This window comes from Medicago sativa, chromosome 8 (genome assembly GCF_051527215.1).
Source record: "Medicago sativa cultivar Bolivia chromosome 8, Bolivia_mono, whole genome shotgun sequence".
In the NCBI taxonomy this organism is placed as follows: Eukaryota; Viridiplantae; Streptophyta; class Magnoliopsida; order Fabales; family Fabaceae; genus Medicago; species Medicago sativa.
The window spans coordinates 57,417,400-57,440,276 of record NC_140756.1 but is presented as its reverse complement, the minus strand read 5'-3'; the positions used below and the strand labels follow the sequence as shown (position 1 = coordinate 57,440,276).

Sequence of the window (22,877 nt, the reverse complement as noted above, 5' to 3'; positions counted from 1 at the left end):
AATAATGCAGGCTTGGGATCTCAACAGTGTGACAAAGATTCGTCATCAAGGGTAGCACAAATGCTAGTTTCTTGTAGTTTATGTTCTAAATTAGAAGATGAAGTACTCAGAAACTATTTGGTTACAGAATTTGTGGTGTATGATTTTACTCATTCAAGAAAAAGAGTTATACCAAAGAAAAGGTCTTACAACAAACAACATGCTTCTAAAACTCTGAATGCTCCTAGCCTTGAAAGTGCTGCTATTGTTTTGCGAATACCATTACATAAGAAAGAAAGCTTGAAATACAAAAGAGATGATAGAATGAATACTAAAGCATATTCTAAACCAAGTGATATCTCTTCATTGGTAAAGCAAGTGAAGGTCGTATTACCAATTGGAAACCATGGTTTGCCTACTGAAAGTGAGGGTCCTTCATTGTTGCTTGATCGATGGAAACATGGTGGAAGTTGCGACTGTGATGGCTGGAACATGGCATGCCCTCTTATTCTTTTAGGCAATCCTAGTGTTCAATTTCGTGAAGATAGCCCTCTTGTGGAGAGATATCAACCACTAGAACTTTTCTATCAGCCTCAAGGAACCAAAGAAAGTACTCCTACCATTGGCATGACATTAGTTGAAGGGGGTCTATATGTAGTTGATTTTCATGCAAAATTATCTTCATAACAAGCATTCTACATGCATCAGGATGATGGTAAATGTTTTGGTATCTTGCCAAATCCAGTTGACTTCAACTTGTTCATGGTAGTTTCTATTCAAATGATTGTGATGGAATGCCACAACAATATGCATATATTCACTGCCTTGATAACATGTCCAATTTTGAAAGCTACACTAGATGTCCGAACTATAATGTTGGGGTTTGGATTACGACGTTCACATCCTAATTCGCGGTCCTTACAATTCTATCAATGGGATCCAGGAGGGTGGTTTCTTTTTTGTTGGAGGTGTCAAGGAAGCTCTTTAACAAAATAAGAACTCGGGTCGAGTTCTTTAGAGGTGGAGGAGACTGATGCAGGAGGGTTTTATTTAGTAGTATTTATTATTTAGCCAAATCTTAGTAGTTTTCTATAACTTTCTATTATTATTTCGTTTTATTTTATTTTGGCCCACGAGTTTGTTATTTCTTTCGCTATATAAGCATAACTTATGTAGCCTAAGAGGCACACTTTTTGATTCAATAAAATTATTCGAGATTTTCTCTCAATTCTAGTGGATTCCGGAAACCCTTATTTTGATAGGTTTGTCGCTTGCAAACTTGTTCTTTTCTATCTAGGTTTAGCGCTTGCTAACCCTACGCTTCCGCTCTGATACCAACTGACGCAGTACGGAAGCGTAGGGTTAGCAAGCGCTAAACCTAGATAGAAAAGAACAAGTTTGCAAGCGACAAACCTATCAAAATAAGGGTTTCCGGAATCCACCAGAATTGAGAGAAAATCTCGAATAATTTTATTGAATCAAAAAGTGTGCCTCTTAGGCTACATAAGTTATGCTTATATAGCGAAAGAAATAACAAACTCGTGGGCCAAAATAAAATAAAACGAAATAATAATAGAAAGTTCTAGAAAACTACTAAGATTTGGCTAAATAATAAATACTACTAAATTACTAATAAAACCCTCCTGCATCAATTTCCTTCATCATTTTCGGTTTACTGTCTATCACAAAAATAAAATAGTTACACATTCATATTATATGTTACCTTTAATTACAACGTAACTGAAAAAATATTTCAATTTTCAAAGTATTTTTAGAGGGTTTCAATTTTCCAATTTATTTAATAGAAAATTGAAAATGAAAGTCACATACTACATTAAATGAAAAAAATACACATATATATATCAGTGCTAAACTAAATTTAAAAGTCGGTTACAATTAATAGTATTATATTCATGCCATTCTTCCTTCATAAAAATATTACACATTCAACATCATAAGTAATAGTTTTTTTTTTTTTAATAAAAGATCATAAGTAATAGTTGAAACATATTATAACCTCATAATTTAAATATATAATCACGTAAGTCATTATCTACAAATGAAAATGAAATTGCTTAAATTCAAATCAAGTAATTTTGAAATGTCTTTGCTTACAAAATGATGTTCACTTTTTCTTAAATTAAATGTCAGCAAAATAAATCCGCAATGCAAAAATTATGAATGCAAATAATATTTTAACACCCGCACGTGCCCGGGTCACAATCTAGTTTTTTTTTTTTTTTTTTAAGGAATCTAGTTTTCTTTAGTAAGTGAGATTTTCAAGTTAAAAAAATTAACATAAAAGTCACGAGTTTATTTTTTTTTTTTTAGGGGATAAAAGTCACGAGTTTTAATAAATTACAATTAAAATCATTGATCATTCAATTATTAAAATTTCAATATAGCTAGAGGGTTAACGCCGAATTCCAAATTACTAGGGCTTTTTTTTTCCTGAAAACCGAAGGGTTAACGCAAAAAAATAAAATCAATATAACCTTTTAAAAAAATTAAGAATATTTAAGAGAAAGTGCAGTGTTTTTATTTTAAGAAATAAAGCTTGTGTATTACTAAATAAAAAAGAAGAAAAAGATCACTCAAGAGCGCTTAAATGATATATCACGGGTCTCTTATATCTTAACTAAGGTCCTGAATTTGAATCCAACCTTGTAGTTGCACACGCAGAGGATACTCGATTTACAACAAAAAAGAAGAAAAAAATCGCCCCTAAAGAAATAAAAACAGAAGAAAGAGACTAATAGTTACAATCAAAATTATGATTCACAAGCCTCATAGTCACCATTTGTATGGTCACAACTCACAATATGAAATGTGTAAGTGTTTAGACATATACAAAAAGGTACATATTCTAAAAATGTAAGATCATTTTTTTTCTTTCTTCATATTAAAAAAATATCTCTTTGTATGAGCCTAAACATTATAAGGCCGCAATTGAACATATCAAGCAAGTTTAAATAGACATAACATAGAACCTATTAATCTAGAAGTACCATGGAGAGCAACAAAGTTCACATACCACCAGTGATGGATCCAGAAATTTTGAATAGTGGGAGCACTTTATATATAAATTTGTAGGACTTGTGAACATATCTTAGTTGGTAGGGTCATTGTGACATGAATTTCTAGTCATTAAACTACTTGACCAGAAAGAGAAATATAAATCATAATTGTCCTTAATAATTGTTGGATATTCTCAAAAACATTGAATGATTTGTGATAATTTTATTGCTATATAATAAGTTATTGTTTTGGGTCATACTAAATAGTGCCCCAGACACGAGTTAAAAAAACAAAAAAGGTAAATTTTACATTGAAGATTATATTTTATACACTTTTTAACACTTGATTACACAAATTTCAGGAAATTTTTATTATACATGTTTCTTTAACTAGGTATGTGTGAAAACATGAAGGTGGTTGTGTTGTTACTTGTTGTGTCACGTGTGATTGTGTGTGTGGGCCAAAAGAGAAAGAATTTATGATATGTGTGGTTTATATGATCAAAATATCAATTCTTAGTATTTTATACTACTATAAAAAAAAAATTAAAAACTTAGTGCAGGCACAAGCCTACATAAACTTGTACTGCATCCGTCCTTGCATACCACCTAATTGAAACCAACGTGTAAAATATTAACAAGAATAGAAACTGCCGCAGTTAAGAAGTTACAACCTTTCGATAGGAGCTTGACAATCCATGGGTATACCATGAAGTTTCAAAGGTGATACATAAGGAAGCTTTTTTTCATTTTATACGTGATATGATTTCTTGTAGGGATAATGATAAAGTGCACGACTGATTTTTTTCATGCATGTTGCATGACAACATATTTCTCTCTTTTATTTGATGATAGTGTTGAGCTAGTGTTGTACCAACATATACATATCTCTTGTGAGATTGTGATAGTATTGTGCTACTCCATATCAATCCTATAATATAATATATTTATATAAACTCAGTGCTAGTTTTGATTCAAATGCCAAATCAATTATTTTTCACTTTTCATTATGAGAGGTGAGCGGTGAACCTCTATCCTTTGTGTTAGGTATCAAATAAGTTTCTCAACAGTACACTACAATACCAAAGTAATGAAATCAATAAAAAATATATAATTTTCATTTGGATCGTATTTGGATATTGTGGGCATATGAGTCAATACATAGTTTAGTTTTTTAAAATATTTTATTTATATTGATTTGAGAAATAAAAAGCAAAAGCACACGATGGAATTGGAAGCAAACTAAGGAAAAAAAAAAAAAAACACGCTCCTGCACCTTTCATGTAAATAGAGTGTCGTGCTATATAGCACCACTCTTTGTTGTAGATTGTCCCTTCTTTTCTCTTGAGTTTTGAATAGAGAGTAATTTTTTTGTTGATTGATATTTTAATCTTGGTCAAATACATTAACCTAATTGAATTATTCCTTTCTATTCTAAAAAATTCACTAAGTCATGAAGCCAAGACGCTCGAATTGGCTTATGACTCGTAAATCGGTAAATAATTTTTTTAAAGAAATTTGAGAAATGTTATATATTTTTTGGAACATCAACCTGATATATTATTCACCACTAATCAAATCAAATATAGGATGTAACCAAAAAAAAAAAAAAATCAAATATAGGATGCCACATGCATAAATATCATTTAAGACTCATGCCCATTGAATGTTTCTTTTCAACGTTTCTTTCCTATTTTTCCTTTTTTCTTTTTTAAGTGTTTTCACTAATATTCTCCCTTATGGTAGACATGACTCGAGAATTGGATTATTACTCGTAAATCGGTAAATAATTTTTTTAAAGAAGTATTTGAGAAACAAATGATTGCTTTTATCAAAATAATATTTTTTTTGGAACATCAAAATGATATACTATTCACTACTAATCAAATATAGATGCCTATGCATAAATATCACTTGAGACTCATGTCCATTCAAAGTTTCTTTTCCTTTTTTTTTCTTTTTCTTTTTCTTTTTCTTTTTCAAGTGTTTTCATTAATATTCTCCCTCACCGGTACATACACACACATAAAGAAAATGTGAAGGCAAAATCTTTGCTTCTCTTTACTTTTAGAAGAGAAAAAGAAAAAGAAAAAGAAAAAGAAAAAAGAAAAAAGAAACGTTGTAGGGAATTACCGTGCATCATAAACAATAGTGGCCTAGTGGTAAATCATTGAACTAACATCATTTTGTGTAACCGAAGAAAAAGAATCTTATCATCATCTTCCTTCCCTTTAAAAGCACTTGTTTCTCTTCTTACTTCACATTTAATCCATCCTTCCTTCATATAATTTCACTCACTCACTCACTGTTATTCCTTTCCATATCTTGCCTTGAATCACAACCTCATGTGTTGGAGAATGCCCTGTCAGAGGAATGAATGCCAGACTTTCCGATGAAGTTCTCGACCAGGGGCGGATCCACTTGAGAGCCATGTGGGACTATAGCTCCACCTAGTTTTCCCATTTTTTTTTTTTTTTTTTTAATATTAAACAAAAGCAGCTCACGCCTCACTCTCTTTCATTATTTTCTATTCCAATTTCCTGTATTACTCTCTTTCTCACGCCCCTTCCTCTCTCAAATTGTAATCTCTCTCAATCTCAGCTCTCCATCTCTCTCAATTTCAAATTTCTCCTACTTCTCAACTCTCACCTCTCACTCTAAGGTAAGCAATTTCCCCCCTCATTCTCCAATTGATTGTTTTAGGTTTTTAAAATTGGGGTTTTAAAATTGTTAGGGTTTCAATCAATTACTAAGAATGTTTAATTTGATCCTTATATTGATTTTGAGTAGGAAATCATAAACCTCATATTTTATTTCAAACCCTAATTTCTTTTTCATTGTATACTATAATCTGAATCTGCATCTTTTTGATTATATATTATGAGTTTGTGTTGTTTCGGCTCCTAGCTGTTGCTGTTGTAGCAGGTTTGGTCATGTTTTGTATGGCTTTAAGGGAGGATTGCATAAATTGCTTCTCATCTAGAGAATTAAAAATGTTATCGACATTAGTATTAGTTCACTGAGACTGAGAGATGTAAACATAGAATAAAACAGAGTTTCGAATGTGAGGATTGCATAAATTGCATTACAAACAATCTTTAAAATGTTTTGCTCTGTGGGCTAGGAGTATATGACAGCCTCACTGCTGTCCGAGTGTCCGATTTCTTTGTATCTGTGCTGCTGTCCTGTAACCTGTTGCTGGACTGTTTGGAGTGTTGGGTTTTTTAGCTGCTGTCCGGTGTGCTGCTGTCCTGTAACCTGTTGCTGGGGGTTTTTGGTTTCTGTTTTTTCCTCCCTGTATGGTGTGGCTAAGTGTTCTTTATTTAATGACTAAAGCTAGTTCTTTACTTGTACCAATGATTGTGATTTTTTTTTTTATAGTGAGCCACAAAATGAAGTTACGCCTAACTCGGCCAATGAGGGTATTCAAGTTGTTGATTACAAACTGTTGGAAACGGATCCAGGACTTAGGTCTCCAAATTCAAGCTATCATCCTAACATCCAAGATGAGGTACGTAAAGCTTACCTTAAAAAAGGTCGTTATCAACCTAGCAATTTCGTTTACCCAAACATCCAAGTTGGTGGTGTGTCTTACACGTAACAAAAAAAAAAATTTAGCTCCACGTATATTTAAAGTCTGGATCCGTCCCTGTTCTCGACTACATCTGAATACAACAAATCCAAAGAACGAGTAGAAAGCAGCTTCAACCACGATTGACTCTGTGGTTGAAGCTGCTTTATACTCGGTCTTTGGGTTTGTTGTTACGGGAATATTAGATTGGTTGAAGCTGCTAACTCATGGTATAACCATCGATCTCTTAGTACTATTAAGTATAGATTGTTACTCTGTTAATAACTTACCTCCTATTTTATTTTTGTACTTGCATTTCTTTTTACTCTGTTAATAACTTACCTTCTATTGACATTATTGAATCAAATGTGAATTATTCTTGGTTTAGAGATGTGTTGAATTTTATATATGTAGGTCAGAGAAGTGTCATGATTGAAAGATTGACTCAGTTAAGGTTTGAGTAGTTGTGTGACAGTGTGATCTTACGCTACCACGACTCTTCTATGATTCTGTCACGTGTATTATAAAGGCCCGAGCAATCTCTCAGGTCTATCTCTCATTCTGTGTTTTAAAGCTTTGACCATAAACACATGATTGTTCGTGCGTGTGCGCTTGTATTCTCTTTTACAGATTTGAGTCTCATATCTATTAATTGGAAAATTATGTTAAGCATGTGTTCATTTTTATATGTAGTTCAATGCCCAACAGTTATGCAAAGTTATTTTTCAAGTTCTTTTATTTAATGTGCTTTTGTTTAAGGTAAAAGAAGAAGTAGGGTAAATAACTTAGTGAAGAATTATAATGTAAATAACATCTATAGTATTTTATATGAGAATAAATAAGATCATCTACTTCCAGCGAGAGCTTTTTCGCAAGTCTGCTCATCCTTGACAATATCACTAAAATGAATTGTTCACTATTCTCCTACAGACTGATACCAGAGGCTCATTACATCTCAAAAGGATTTATGTACTCCCACACATTTCAATACATAGAAGGAATGGCAGAAGCATAATTTGCAGAGCAATGCTGAAGAGTCATCATACCTTTAGAGATGGAGAAAGTAATGGCTTGAGGCATACTATGAACAATATTAAAAGTCAAATTGGTTCTACAAAATAAGACTCAAATTCCACCTGAAAGTCCGCTTTAAGACTTGCTATAACTAAGAGAATGCCAAAAACAACCCACTCGAGTGAACAAACCATGATATTCTTTTGAATTATCTGTTTCAATGTCATTACTTGTATAATCCTAGTTTGAGCAGAAACTTCTTCAAGATATAGTGGCAGTGGATTCAGCTGTAATATTTGTGTGTCATGCCACATTGTCCTGGTTCTAGTGTCAAGGCTTGAGTATGATTTTGATATACTAGCAGTCTATATTACATTATTTTTTCTGTATGTTGTTTACCTAAGGAAAGAGAGAATTTATGAGAAAAGTTTATTTATTTTACAAGCAATACTGATTGCAAGTAGTTGGTTTTCTCTACCAAATTTATACCATCCACTCCCAAGGTACTTAATCTGCCATTCATACAAAAACGATTCAACATTAATCTACTGAGTTAGGTTCAACCGTATTTCATTGTTTATATTGATGGATTTGGGAAACAATTATATTATGATGATTTTGTTAGTCTTATAATTGAATCTATTATATGATTTCTCAACTTGCTTTGTCTTAGTTATTAGATAACTTCACATATTCCAGTTGTTATATAATGTTGCATGTTATGATTCGTAAAACCTGATTATGCCTATGGATTGAATTGACGTGACTTACTATTTGTAAATTTTTGTATCATATTATAGCAACCCAGTTTAGGCATTTGCAGATTTTTTTTTTTTTTTTCCTGTTGGTTGTAAACTTTTTGGTCTTTGAATAACATTTTCTCTATGGTTGGTAGGGCGCGTATGGAATGCCATGATTTCTGAAGCTGGCCGAGTCATGTTTAGTTAGATGCTTGGGTTCACTAAAAAGATATGTTGAGAGCAAAACAAATAAATTTTTATTGTGCATTTCAAGAGTTAAGATCCTCTCCATTTGGTATTTTCCATTTGGAGCCTAATAAAAAAGATCGGATAAAAAATTAATGTTGGTCCCAAAATATGGGAGACATTGTCGTCATAATCTTTAAATGTATTGAAATTACGAGCACATCCTCAAATCTATTTTTAGGTAGTCAAAATTTTTTCTCAAATGTGTTTTTTGCTTGCTAATTTAATTCATAAAATTATTTACAATTAACGTGACAACACCTTACATTAAAAGATCAAAATGGTTATTTGTCCAAAAGTTAATAATCAAAACATACTGGGGCAGGTGCGGGGACAGTGCATAACATATATCATTATTAAATAGATGGATGACCTCTGTTAGAAAACGCAGCACCGTAATGGGTAGCACTTGGGTGCCATAGTTTTTTGGTGTCATAGGTAACTTTGTGTCTATCTCTCTCTTAATAACTTATTCTCTCTCATCTAAATAATTTATTTTAATCATTCTCTCTCATCTAAAATGAACCTATGTCACCAATGGCACCAAAAAACTATGGCACCCAAGTATTACCCCACGGTAATTGTTTAACCATAGAGTTTCAGAACCGTCAATTAAGTCGAAACAATTGCATAGAGACAGAGTAAAACCATTCTATATATTCTCTTATTGTAACTAAAATATTTAGTGTTTACATCACATGAAGCATTTTATTCAACAAAATAAAAAAGGGGAAATCAAATCAACAAATTTTTTTGCTCTAAGATCAAGATGCTAATGTTGTACTTTGGCAACTATCAACAGTGCACGCCAAGATGTCCCTATAATCCCTTGATATCTTAAAAGAGTCATAAACTTGTCCATCACTACTCTTCTTGTACTCTAACAACAAGTTTGAATGGTCAAATGCTGTTAGCTTCACAAATCCAAAGTCATGGTCTTTGAAGATACTCCACGTCGTATTTATGGGGGCAAACTCAGCCAGGGCTGCTCCTCCTCCCCCAACCACTACATGTATTGTCCCATTCAAGGAGCCCTTGTAATTGTGCTTCTCTTTATCGGTGCATATATTCTGAAGGACAAATAGATAATGATAGTTACTTTCTATGTCAAATGAGAAAAGCAAACAATGAAGTGAAGACGAGTGAATCATTAAGTTAGTCTGTCAAGTTGTATGAGTCGTACAACTTGGTTTCTGAAATGAACGAAATTTCAAAATAATTTCTAAAAGTAGAAATTCTAACCACCTTAGCCCCTTTGGAACATTTTCATGGACTAAATTGACTGGCCTAAAAGAACTAATGTAATCAAGAATTTATAATTTCTGGGATCATTTTGAAATTCTGTAAATTTCAAGGAATAGATTGTCTGTAACAGAATAAATCGATGATTCACTCTAATTTAACTACTCCAAATCCACAATATGTCTTTGATGAGCAAATTAATTGTCAAAAAAATGACCAACAAGAGAAGGATTAGAACAATTGTACTCCCAAAAGGTGAAATGCGATGCCATAACATGTAAGCTAGAGCCAATTACGGGGAAGTAAGGGAACCAAACAAATCCATTCATCTTTGAAATTAGAGAGATACCTGATAGATTGGGCATGATCTTTCATAGTTATGGACATGTCCATACATGGCTATGTCGACCTTATACTTTTGCCAGAGGCTTTGAAGGTCCTCCCGTCCCATTGGTTCTTCAAACGAGCCTTCTGCAACATAGAAATCCGCAGAAGAATAACCAAGTACCCTATGTGCAAGGAATATCAACCATGGCTGTTTTTGTCTGTCAACGGATGCAAGGCACTTTTCGATGAACTCATACTGTTCTGTTCCTTTTCTCCAATCAAGTTCTGTGTGAGCTATGCAGAATCTGAACATGCCATAGTCAACAGAGTACCTGACAAAGTAATGCTTTTTTTTTAACAGCGAAATGAATTTTAATGAAAAAGGATAGAAATAAGTACAGGTGGTACTAAGTTTCACTAAGAAATTAAGTACAAGGAGTACTCGTACCTAAAAGAACAAACAAAACCACAACAACACCCACGACTCACCTATCCAAAGAAACAATAGGAAAAGAATACCGTTCATAAAAAAGGCAAGGATATCCCGAATACCTCCCCAAAAACTACCCCCAAGACACTCGCTTGATGTCTTCAACCACGTCACCCACTTTCGGAATAAAATCATTTAAAATCTTATCATTTCTTGCTTTCCAAATAAGCCAAAGAGTTGATGATTAAGAAAATGGTAATTAGGATATGTAAATTTGATGTTTTGAGCAAATAAAGTAGATACATGCTTTCATCCACAGGAAGGTTACAAAAGTGAATTTAATAAACAATGTTAAAATTTTAGACATATTTTACCAGAATTTTTCACGGTTCTCGGCAGGAACATAAAACATGGTTTGAGCCAATACACCACATTCACCTCCTGAATCCAAGGTTCCATAAAATGATCCACTTCCTGGCCAGTCACGTTCATGATTGCCACTAAAAGCACATAATATAAAGCCAAAAGAAGTAAGAGAATGGGGAGAAATTGTGGCCAGTCACGTTCATGATTGCCACTAAAAGCACATAATATAAAGCCAAACGAAGTAAGAGAATGGGGAGAAATTGTGGCCAGTCACGTTCATGATTGCCACTAAAAGCACATAATATAAAGCCAAAAGAATTAAGAGAATGGGGAGAAATTGTAAACATACAAAAATCAGCAAATGTGTAACATGACAGACCTTGCTGTCATATATGGAACTTTTGATGCGATTGGCTCGATCTGTGCAGTAAACTGGTCCCATTGTGAAAGGTATCCATTAGCATAGCATAAATCACCAATATGGAAGACGATGTCTATGTCCTTCAAGTCTTGAATAATCTGATTTGTAGTATTGAGTGAGCCAGGCTGGAAATTGTTATACTCATTGGAGCCATCAGCTTCTGCCTACGCATCCGAAAATAAAATGAGTAGTTGAGATGCCAATAATTTAAATCATAAACAAAACAATGACATGTTTTCTGGGTATGATGTATTGACAATGCAAATATAAAATGAGTATTTGAGATGCCAATAATTTAAATCATAAACAAGAACAATGACATGTTTTCTGGGTATGATGTATTGACAATGCAAATATATTACTTTCATTTAACTAGGGTCTGTTTGGATTGGCTTAGTTGAGTTTATCAACTGACATAAGCACTTCTGACTGTTTGGGAGAGCTTATAGAAACAGCTTATGACATGTCCAAAAGCTGTTTTTAGCTTATTTCCAAAAGCTCTCCAGGACAGTTTTTGAAAACATCTTGTAGCTTGTATGAAAACAGTTCAACATCATTTTATCTTTTATCATAAAAATATCTTACAGATTATCACTTAAATGATAGGAGTTCTGCTATAAGCGCTTAACTATGCTGCTTATCGAAACAAGACCCTAATATAACGACCCAAGAGAATGGAATAAATATAACGAGTGACCTTGGGAGGTCAAATGAAGCTTATGTTATGCGTATATGTATATACGGTTCTACAAATTGTATTTTCGGAGTTACAGAAATGGTTAGAGTTCGATCCTCCCTGAGAAAAAAGAAAGAACATTACCTTTCCCATATCACCAAATATGACCACACGTTGTACAGAATTTTGACCAGGATAAGGAGATGATTTAAACTGATACTCTTGACTCCAAATTGTTGTACCATTAACTAATCTATGCCCCAACTTGTATGTGTACCTGCAATTAAAAAAAATTTGCAAGATGAGGGATCATTGTACAGTGAACTGCTGCTCATGAAATCTCAATGTGTTCCTTATTGTCACCAATCACAGGTCATTATTTGAACTGCAAGTACAAAGTAATATGGTGCTTGGATTCTTATAAACAAGGCATAATTTAGAAAAGGACTGCATTTGGTGTCAAACTCTTCTAATAAAACTGCATACATATCTCTTGATTCATTGATAGTGGTGATCTCTAGGAAAATTTGACTTTGCTAAGCCTTCCCATTTCCACGACAACCAATTAGAAGATATTGCAAATATCAAAATTTGAACAATGAAATTTATTTTTTCACTCTTCAGTTACCCATCAACATGTAGTTTTGTTTACCATTTCTATTTGCTCAGATGCTAGAGGGTTTACATTCATTTGCATTTACTATTCAGCTATTGTTTCTAGCAATCAGAAGGAATTCCAAACGTCAAAATTTCAGAAACAATATTCTTGTTTTAATTCAACGTAGTTATCTTTCAGCGTGTAGTTCTATTTACCACTTCTACATTCTGATACCCAGGAAATGCACCCGTTACTCTGTTGGAACTTTGCAGTCAAAAAAATTCCTGTCAGTCAATTTTTACACCTACTGTTATGTGATGTCCTACATGTATTCAGGAAAATAAACTGATTTTATTTTGGCCATGTCTAAAATATCTATGTTTGAAAGGTGCCCTCAAGTTCTAAATGAACTTTTCTGAATGTTGGGCTGTATAATGCCAATATGTATAAATAAGGTGTGTTGTTTATAAGTAGGTATAGGACTTGAGAGGAAGAGTTGGGCATTCGGTGAGAATCATAATTGGGACTTGGGTTTGTCCTCGATCTGTCGAATATCCAAGGAACTTGCATACTTTCTGCACACAATTTCTCTACATTCAATTAAAAGCACATTCTTAATGAGTCAGATCCCGACGATTGATATCAGAGCTCTAATCTTGGAGCTGTACAGGGTCATGTCAGCATAAAAAGTGCCTGCAAAACTGATTCCAAAATTTGATGGAAGGAAGGTCTATTGGCGGTTAATTGGAAGGATCAATGCATAGCAGAATTTTGAGGAAAATAAAATACATGGAGAGACAAAGCTGATATGATTGATACAATGCATTGAGGGGAGAAGCTCCAGAATGGTGGTTACTTGGAAGCAGAGAAATCAAAATGCATCATGGTGGATTTAATCTTTACACGATAAGGAGTCAGTCAATCAAAAAAACCTATCAAAGTTTCTCAAAGAAAAGGGATATGTTCATGAACAAGCATGTCGGTATCATAAAGAAATAAATCTCCATCTTAATTCCACCAAGATGTGACACTAGTAATGGGAGGAATTAATTGTGCAAGTTGAAAAGGGTTTTACGTGAATTGAAGCACTCTTCCCGCGCTTGGTTTGAAAGGTTCACAAGGACTATGGTGTCGTTGGTATTTAGATAGAGCCAAAGCAACATTATGTGATTCCTAAAACATTCACAAGGTGAATTCACTCTTCTCTGTCTGTATGGATGGTGTAATCATATCTAGTGATGATGTTGAGAAAAAGGTCTTGAAAAATAAAATTAGCAGCTCAGTTTGGAATGAAAGATCATAGAAAATTGAAGTAATTTCTTTGGATGTACATTGCCTACTCTAGACAAGGTATCCTTATCTCCCAAAGGAAAGTTTTTCTTTATCTGTTAAAGAAATTGGTAAATTGGGTTGCAGTGTGAAGAAAGACAAATATTAAGACTTGTAAGGAAGTCACTAAACCTAGAAAACATCAAAACAAACATAGCATATGCAGTTAATGTTGTAAAGAGTTCTGCATGACCCATTAAGCTCCGTCACAAGTTATAGACATAATTTTTAGGACTTGAAAACTACTAGTAAACGAGGTCTGTTATTCAAGAGAGGGGGAGAACTACACATACAGATTATACAAGATCTAACGTTGATGGAAGATCTACCTCAGGGTACTATAAGTTCTTATTTGGCATTGCTTTTCATATTTTTGGTTAATAAAATAGTTTCCCTTTTCTTAAGTTTAGGATAACAATTAATTGGCTTTGATTTAAAAAAAAATAAAAAATATCACAACATACTCTTTATTCGGCCACAACTCCTTCAGAAAACTAGTGTGTATGTATCCTGGGTCACGCCATCCCACAGTCCTTGCCGGTGCACCTATATATATTTATGCATAGATGATTAATGAATAAGATTCATAATGTTGTCAATTGCACTATTTCCTCTTTGTGAATGAAATTTGCGATTACATATTTTACAAATTTCAACATTATCAATAATCAATATTATCACCACAAAATTTGCATACCACACATGGTGTTGCGATCGAAAGTCAATGTCCCCGCAGGAGATTGCACAAGTTTGCCTTCTTTTCGCCCCCATTCAACAAAAGGCTCAGCTTCACTGATCCCATATCCGCTTGTCCATGTTACAGTAATCTGATACATATTGCAATAAAAAAAAAATATTATAATCCCATATATTCTTTATTCACACACACATATTTATATGTGTTCATTTACTGACGAATATCATTCAAAAGAAAGATTTCAAGCTGGGATGAGAAGAAACATCGTTTGCACTGAAATGCTATAGGAATGACAAGCAGAGCTGGAAAATGAAAATGCAGATTCGACATTTACAAATATAAAGGGCTCTTAAACTTACTTCATCCCATGTTTTGCCTTGTGCTAATCTAGGATATACTGGAGCATTTGGATTGATGAATGATACTTTATTTGACACAGCAACGAGTTTTGGCTGTCAAAAATAATTTGAGAAAAATGAAGTTCCCACAAAGATATTGGTCAATAATGTATGTTTAAACAATGAAATTAGAGTGTAGAGTTTATATGAAAGTACATTTGTTAATCCACCGGTGAAGAGAGCAAATGAGAAATCAGATCGCTGATTAATCAACTGAAGCTTCAAGGAACCTTTCCCTGTGTTCTTGTAATTGTCGCTAGAGAAATTGGCATACTGAAACTGAAATAAGAAACAGAAAAGGAGATAATTTAATGTCAAACATTTAAACTTATCAAGTCTTCTTTTACCTAAGGATATTGTGGCACACACACGAACCTTAATAGGTGCAGAACACAGGAATGGAGGATTGACAAGTCTGTTTTCAGCTGGGCAAATAGAAGAACTGGGAATTTTGAAACATTCAACAACTCTGAATTAATTTAATCAGACTCCAAAGTATATGTTTGGGGAGATTTTGTTGAAGCTCCAAAGTGTAGCTTTTACCAAAATCACGGTGGCACACTGTGTTGTGTTGTTTGTTCGAAACTTAGGACAATCCATATATACATAGAGTAAAATGAGGATGTGAAGGGGTGGGTACCTGAAGTTTGCAGGAGAGAAGACCCCAATCCAGTCATGTATTGATGGATTTGGATTATTATATTTGAGTGTGACCCATTCTGTATCTTGTCCCTAAATATAACATTGAAATTCATGCATTATTACAGCTGATTTCATTCATATTCTTAGTTAATAAGTAAAGTAGGGGTTAGTACCTTGAAGCCAAGTAGATTAGGAGTGGCTTTTATAGAAGCATCTGGATGAAGAGCAAAAAGGGTATTATGAATAGCAACTTTTGAAAGTGGTTGGTGCAAATCATGAGACTGAGACACCACCGCTTGTTGGTGAAAAAAGATTGCTAAAACTAACAAACTAGTAAATAACAGCAGCATTCTTCTTCTTCTTCTTCTTCTTCTTCAATGCAATGCAATGTAATGATAATGAACAAAATGAAAGAATAAAGTGAGATTCAAACAATATTACTATTATTATAGAATAGAATGATAAATTTGAAATAGAAAATTGAAAATGAACCTGAGATAGAGATGAATGGAACGTGCAGTGGCAGACAGCTTTACTTGGAGTAGAACAGACAGCTTAATTAAATTAAATTAAATAAGGGTTAAATATGTTTTTTGTCCCTATAAATATACCAACTTTTCGTTTTGGTCCCTCTAAAATTTTCCTTCAACTTTTAGTCCCTATAAAATTTTCAATTACTACTTTTGGTCCCTATTTTTAAGTTAATTTTTGTATTTTTTTAATAAAATTATGCAGAAATGTGTAGAATATTGTAAGAAAAATTCCCAGGAAAAAATAGAATTTTTTAACAAAACATGAATTAAATATGAATTTTTAACCGTAAAAAATGTAAAAATTCATATTAAATTCATGTTATGTTAAAAAATTCTAATTTTTTTTGGGAAAGATTCTTATAAAATTATGAATTTTTCTGCAAATTTTTATTCAAAAATATGAATTCTACATATGATTTTACTTTAAAAGAGGAACCAAAAGTGAAAAAGGAAAATTTTTAAGGGACTAAAAGTTGAAGGAAAATTTTAGAGGGACTAAAATGAAAAGTTGGTATATTTATAGGGACCAAAAACATATTTAACCCATTAAATAATAATAAAATATATGTCAACTCGATTCGATTAGCAACGTAAAGTAAGGGAGGGATATTCAAATTTAAGAGGTTTCTTTTTATGATCATGATGATGATGATGATGAATGTGATTTTGGAAAGAATATGTTGAGGATCATTCTCTCTCTCGCTACCTTTGCAAGTGCTGTCACCCCCAGGATATGCCACGACAACTATGTATGGATTCAAATATGCTTTCTTTTTCAACTTTCTCTTTAATAATACTTTTTTTATTAGATGACATTAATATAAATCTCACATTTTAAAATTAAAAATAGATCGCCCTCCCTAAAAAAAAGGGGGGTTAATTGTTTAAATTTACAATGTAAAACATGCGATGTCTGAAAAAAAAACCTGTAAAATAAAAAAAAAATACATATTACAATCCTGTAATTTGAGATTCTTCTTATTCTTGACCCTATAACATACATGTTGTCCAAAAGAGCGATGTAGAGATTGAATTTTATCATGATTTTTTTTAGGCATTTTTTTACACAAAAAATTAGATTTTTCCGACTAAGGACGAATTTATTATGAATTTATATTCCCCATGATTATAAATTTTTTGAATAATTCATAATTAATTCGTATCTCGTTTAAAAACTTCAAAATTTTATGATGAAGGTTCTTATGATGTCCTAAGAATGCCTACAAAATTAGAGAACTGAATTTGACACGTGAGTATACGTTTACTCGGAACAAAATTGCAATTTTGCACATTTTTGGTTAAAAAATAAAAATATATTGAAACGTGTTTGAAATGCTACGAAACTTTGCATATCCTTTTTATGTATTTTTATAGATGTCTCTGCAAACAATCAACTCAAAATTCGATTTGTAGATTGAGTTTTTCGTTGTTTTGTTTTTTGAGTTGTTGAAGCTTTAAAAATTCATAATTAATTCGTCTTTAGTTGAAAATTTTAATTTTTTTGTGTAAAGTCATAATTTAACGTCCTAAATATGTCTGGAAAAAAAATCATCAAAAAATTCAACCTCTATGTAGCCTTTTTGCACTACAACTATATTACATGGTAAAAAATAATAAGAATTTCAATTTATAAGGTTACTATATGTGTTTTCGCCTGACTTTTTCTCCTTCCAATTATAATCTTAAGCGAATTTGATCATAAAAAATGATATATTGTTGGTATCATCGAAAAATAAGTATAATTTGTTAGAATATAAGAATACTAAATATAAATCATCTATACTAAATAATTTTGACTGAATTAGTTCTCGTTATTTTTAGGGAAGGAGTGGAGATTATCGAACGAAGGATCCAATTACTTCGAAAGAATTGAACGAGGAGCCGTATGAGGTGAAAATCTCATGTACGGTTCTGTAGAGTGGCAGTAAGGATGACTTATCTGTCAACTTTTCCATGTTGTTTTGGCTTCAAATTTGTGGTTTTGAGAAACAGAGAAATCGTGACACGATTTCATCAACGTGTCACGATTTTGGCTATGCCGAAAGCATGTTTTGCTGGTGTATAATCGTGGCACGATTTTGGGAAAACGTGACACGATTTTCGGCTTGCTGGGCACGTTTTCAGGATAAGGTTGGTCGTACCTTGGGTCGTACGTATCAAACGTGTCACGATTTGGACAAACGTGACACGATTTTGACAGCTGAAGACTGCTATATAAGTGTTTCTTTGCAGATTTTGAAGGAGAGCTTGAAGAGAGAGAAACTTGGATTACAAAGGAGGTAACTTTAGGGTTGAGTGTCTTTGTAGTGAGGATCTCTTGGGTTGGGAAACATTGTAAACACCTTGGGTAGTGAGATTTCACCATTGGAAGGATCAAAAGCTTCCTTTTGTGTTTTCTCTTAGGATTCATTGTGAGTGTGGGTGACATGAAAATGGGTAGAAATTAGGTCTTGTTCTTTTGTGAGCTTTTAAGCTAATTTCTTGTAACCCATTTGTATCACTTTCATCTTAGTGGATTGGAGGGCTGCTCTCTCCCCCAGAGTAGGTCATATTGGACCGAACTGGGTTACCATCTTGGTGTGTTTGTTCCTTTCTTTCATTGCTTATCTTTATTGCTTTGATTATGCTTGTGGTGTTGCTCTACACTTAGATTTAGATCTGTTTTTGTTGTTGTTGCTTGGAGACACTTTATCTATTGATTACCACTTCCTTTGCTCCACACATCTTTGTTATTCATTGGTGTGATTTTGTCCGAATTCACAACAATTGGCGCCCACCGTGGGGCATAGGCGTGAATTGGTAAAGTTGGTATCATGGGTTCAAAGTGGGACATCGAGAAGTTCACCGGAAGCAATGATTTCGGGTTGTGGAAGGTTAAGATGCAAGCGGTTTTGACACAACAAAAGTGTGTAGAAGCATTGAAGGGTGAAGCGGCGATGCCGGCACATTTGACACAAGCGGAGAAGCGTGAGATGATAGACAAGGCAAAGAGTGCCATTGTTTTATGTCTCGGAGATAAGGTTTTAAGGGATGTCGCGAGGGAGGCTACCGCGGCGTCGATGTGGGCTAAGTTGGAGTCATTGTACATGACGAAATCGTTGGCTCATAGGCAACTCTTGAAACAACAACTCTATTCATTTAGGATGGTGGAGTCTAAAACAATCTCGGAGCAATTGGCGGAATTTAACAAAATTCTTGATGATTTGGCCAACATTGAAGTTAATATGGAAGATGAGGATAAGGCTTTGTTGTTACTTTGTTCATTACCAAAGTCTTTTGAGCATTTCAAGGATACCATCCTTTATGGTAAGTGTAACACCCCAATTTTCTTATACTTAAAAATGAATAATATTTGTGTCAAAAAAAAAATATTGTGATTGATTATCATTATAATGTATATCTTTGATATGATGTGATAATTTCTACTTGTTTGGTTTGCGTGTTTGCATAATAAATTACTGAAGTTTGATGATAGTAAAGCTATTTAAGATATTTTATTTATCGATTTATTATTCTAATCATTATAGAAAAATGATAGTATTTTTGGGAAAATATTAGTTATGAATGAGTAAAATAAAATTAGCTTATATTATGAGTGGATGAATAGAATAAATGAGTGGGTGTATATAGTCGAGTGGGCCTAATTAATACCCGAGAAGATATGAACCAACGAGTGTTAGAATGGATTGATCCATATGCAATATATTTAGATTAAGAGACTTAAAACCCTAGTAACCTAAGAGCGAGAGAAGGAGAAGTAAAGCTGTTATGGGAAACAAGGTAGCTATTTGTTTCGATTAGGTGAGTCGAATTCACTTTCTCTTTTACTTTATATTTGAGACTTCCGTGATACCCTTTTGAGATAAGGGTGCTTGGTTTAATCCTGATTTTATATTAATTGATTTGATGATTTTCCATGAAATTGATATACACGATTTGAGGCTATGAATCATTAAAGAATTTCAATTCCATTTTTCTGTCCACTTTCCTTTATTTCTAGAATTTCGGTAAAATAGAACTTCAACTGCCATTAATTTAGAACCATTTGCATTACACAATTGTAATGTCTATAGTTCTAAAGGGGTTTTACCTTCTTATAAATTAATCCCGAATTGCTATTGCTTTAGGCTAATATGTTGACTCCCCTCCCCTAGTGTGACCAGAAGCCTAAACTTATTACTTGATTAAACACTAAAACTTGATAGAAAGTGGATAGACTACAAAACCGATCTATCATGTACAAATATGATGTGTAGGCCAATCTCAAACAAGTACATTGAGTAATATAAATTATGAAAAACTAGAGAGGCTATTAATTAATTTAATCGTGAAGTCAAATTAATATGAGTTTGTTCACCCGCTGAGAAGGACATTAATGTCCTTAACAAATTTTCTTTATTAAGTATAAAAAAGTGTATATATTTATATTTAATAGTTCATTTATACTGTTATGTTTGTTTATTTAGCATTTGAGTTATTTGTCGCTATGCTGGTGAAAAAGAGACGCAACCATATGGAATTGTTTGAATCCGTTGCTATCATTGAGTTCATTACGTCTTCTGAAACCTTTAATCCAGGTATGGGGTGAGAGAGAAGAGTTCGAGATCATGAGTGTAAATTAATTGGGATGAACGGGAAAGCCGTATTTCCCAAAGTTCATTCGAGGCTCACCGCGACGGTTGTAGCCCTTTGAGAGAATAATTAATTAATGTGCAAATTTAGATGTGGGAGGTTAAAAGAAGAATTAGAAACATTATTAAGGTGTTGCTTGATTTAAATCATGTGAATATGTGGTATTTGAAGTCATGGATAAATTTGTGGGTGCTTATGCTTGATTTGCTGCAACTATTTAGATTGATGATTTATTTAATGATTGATATAGATGTGATGTTATGTATTAGAAGTTGGAATTGTAGTGGTGTCGTATGCCTAGTATAAATAATAGTTTATTTTTTTAAGTGATTTTATAGAGATAATAATTGAAATTATTCTTACTATCTTTGAATGTGTTTGAAATAAGATTTATTCTCCTTATAGATGTGTCTTGGATACCATAGTGCTATTTAATGATGTGTATTTCATAATGGTGCTATTTAAAATGTGTTATATAATGAAGTGCTATTTGGAAGATGTGTGATTTAAATATGTGTTATTTATGATGCTTATGTTTATGCGATGTATAAGATGTTGATGTTTATTGTTTGATGATGTTGACCATTAATGTCATAAAGTTGTAAGTGTCGGTCTAAGTTGCAAGAATTTAAGAAGTTGTCCATGATTATGAAGTTGTATAAGATGTTCACGTTGTTGTCTAAGTTGTAAGAAGATTGAGTCCATTGCATACCCATTAAAGTTGGGGGCTTTAGGCCCGGCAGCCTTGTGCTCATTAAAGTTGGGGGCTTTAGGCCCGGCAGCCTTGTGCTCATTAAAGTTGGGGGCTTTAGGCCCGGCAGCCTTTGCGCTCATTAAAGTTGGGGGCTTTAGGCCCGGCAGCCTTTGCGCTCATTAAAGTTGGGGGCTTTAGGCCCGGCAGCCTTGTGCTCATTAAAGTTGGGGGCTTTAGGCCCGGCAGCCTTTGTGCTCATTAAAGTTGGGGGCTTTAGGCCCGGCAGCCTTTGTGCTCACATGTTGAAGAGCCTAATTACGCTCATTTACGTTGTTGAATGGTACCACATGCATTTGCATATCAAGAAGTTTCACGATGATTTAAGTTGTTAAGTTGTTAAGAGTGCATTGTCAAGTTGAGTTGTGTTGTCGAGTCAAGTTGTTAAGTTGTGATGTTTTAACGAATTACTTTGTGATGTCTATTAATGTAATTGTGTGAGATGATGATGATGAATGTGATTATTTGTTGATGTTCTTATGAAGATGGTTATTGGTGACTACATGTGTTGTGACTAGTTGGAATTGAATTGTGACATTGTGTTTGTGAAGTTTTTTTTGGTTCTTAAGTTGTAATGATATTTTCTACTAATATAGATTGAGATGGTATAGTATATTCTTCAAGGTTCTGAATATTATGTTTGTGATGTGAAACGACTTTGACTTAATTGCTTACGTGTTCTACTCATTTTTTTTATACTATTACATGTTCTCGGAACTCACCCCTTCGTTGTTTGTGTTTGCTGGCTTGGCCCTGCGGTTGCGAAACCGTAGTTATATAGGTTATGAGTCTTGGAGTCAAGTGCATGCCTTTCGTGAGGACTTGTCTTGTGTCGTCGATTATTTTGGGGAAAAGCACCGCTCTGATAGTGACACGGGAAAAGGGATATGCTTACTTATTTAATTTTGTGCAAGAAAACCATTGTCTATGATGTAAAATGAAATATTTTCAAAAGAAAAAGATTCGATGTTATTATTATTATAATTTTCAATGAAATGAAATATGAATTATGTTTGTTATGAGTCAATGTGATATCCTAAATTTTGTGGAAGAATTCCTATATCATTAGAGAAGTTTTTATTTGACACTTTCCGCTGCGAATCAAACTCTATTTTTAATTAAATAATAGCAATAATTATTCTTGGGATTTAGGGTGTCACAGTAAGGAGGGCACCACTACTTTGGAGGAGGTCCAATCGGCTTTGAGAACCAAGGAATTGACCAAGTTCAAGGACTTGAAGATTGATGATGGTGGTGAAGGCTTGAAT

At 33.5% G+C, this 22,877-nt stretch overlaps 1 protein-coding gene and 1 long non-coding RNA gene across 5 annotated transcripts; one reads left to right on the top strand and one right to left on the bottom strand.

Annotated features, from left to right (window-relative positions):
- The first annotated feature begins 5,154 nt into the window (after positions 1–5,154).
- On the top strand, positions 5,155–8,161 carry LOC146899846 (uncharacterized). 2 transcript variants are annotated; one of them, XR_015022515.1, is made up of 4 exons: positions 5,155–5,658; positions 6,378–6,797; positions 6,982–7,114; positions 7,498–8,161. It is a non-coding gene; the product is annotated as an uncharacterized LOC146899846 (long non-coding RNA). The 2 variants fall into 2 exon arrangements; XR_015022516.1 differs by having other exon boundaries at positions 5,171–5,658; positions 6,378–6,507.
- A 1,032-nt stretch (positions 8,162–9,193) lies between these two features.
- Positions 9,194–16,238, bottom strand: LOC146899845 (putative inactive purple acid phosphatase 1). Of its 3 annotated transcripts, none has more exons than XM_085735200.1 (13): positions 16,186–16,238; positions 15,867–16,065; positions 15,692–15,783; positions 15,427–15,493; positions 15,208–15,330; positions 15,013–15,105; positions 14,654–14,783; positions 14,421–14,502; positions 12,174–12,306; positions 11,312–11,517; positions 10,941–11,066; positions 10,159–10,468; positions 9,194–9,637 (listed from the first exon to the last, which is right to left on the bottom strand). In XM_085735200.1, exons 2-13 carry the CDS (start codon positions 16,041–16,043, stop codon positions 9,332–9,334), a joined length of 1,845 nt encoding a protein of 614 aa, XP_085591326.1. In that variant the 5' UTR covers positions 16,044–16,065; positions 16,186–16,238; the 3' UTR covers positions 9,194–9,331. The 3 variants fall into 3 exon arrangements, with proteins under 3 accessions (XP_085591326.1, XP_085591327.1, XP_085591328.1); XM_085735201.1 differs by having other exon boundaries at positions 15,867–16,062; XM_085735202.1 differs by having other exon boundaries at positions 15,867–16,056.
- Between the last annotated feature and the right edge of the window lie 6,639 nt (positions 16,239–22,877).

Bases quoted from the DNA above. Each gene is read 5' to 3' on its own strand.
- LOC146899845 (XM_085735200.1), bottom strand. From the start codon at position 16,043: ATGCTGCTGTTATTTACTAGTTTGTTAGTTTTAGCAATCTTTTTTCAC. The intron at 15,784-15,866 runs GTACTAACCCCT...TGTTATATTTAG, and splicing joins CTAATCTACTTGGCTTCAAG to GGACAAGATACAGAATGGGT. The intron at 14,503-14,653 runs GTATGCAAATTT...AAATATATATAG, and splicing joins CGATCGCAACACCATGTGTG to GTGCACCGGCAAGGACTGTG.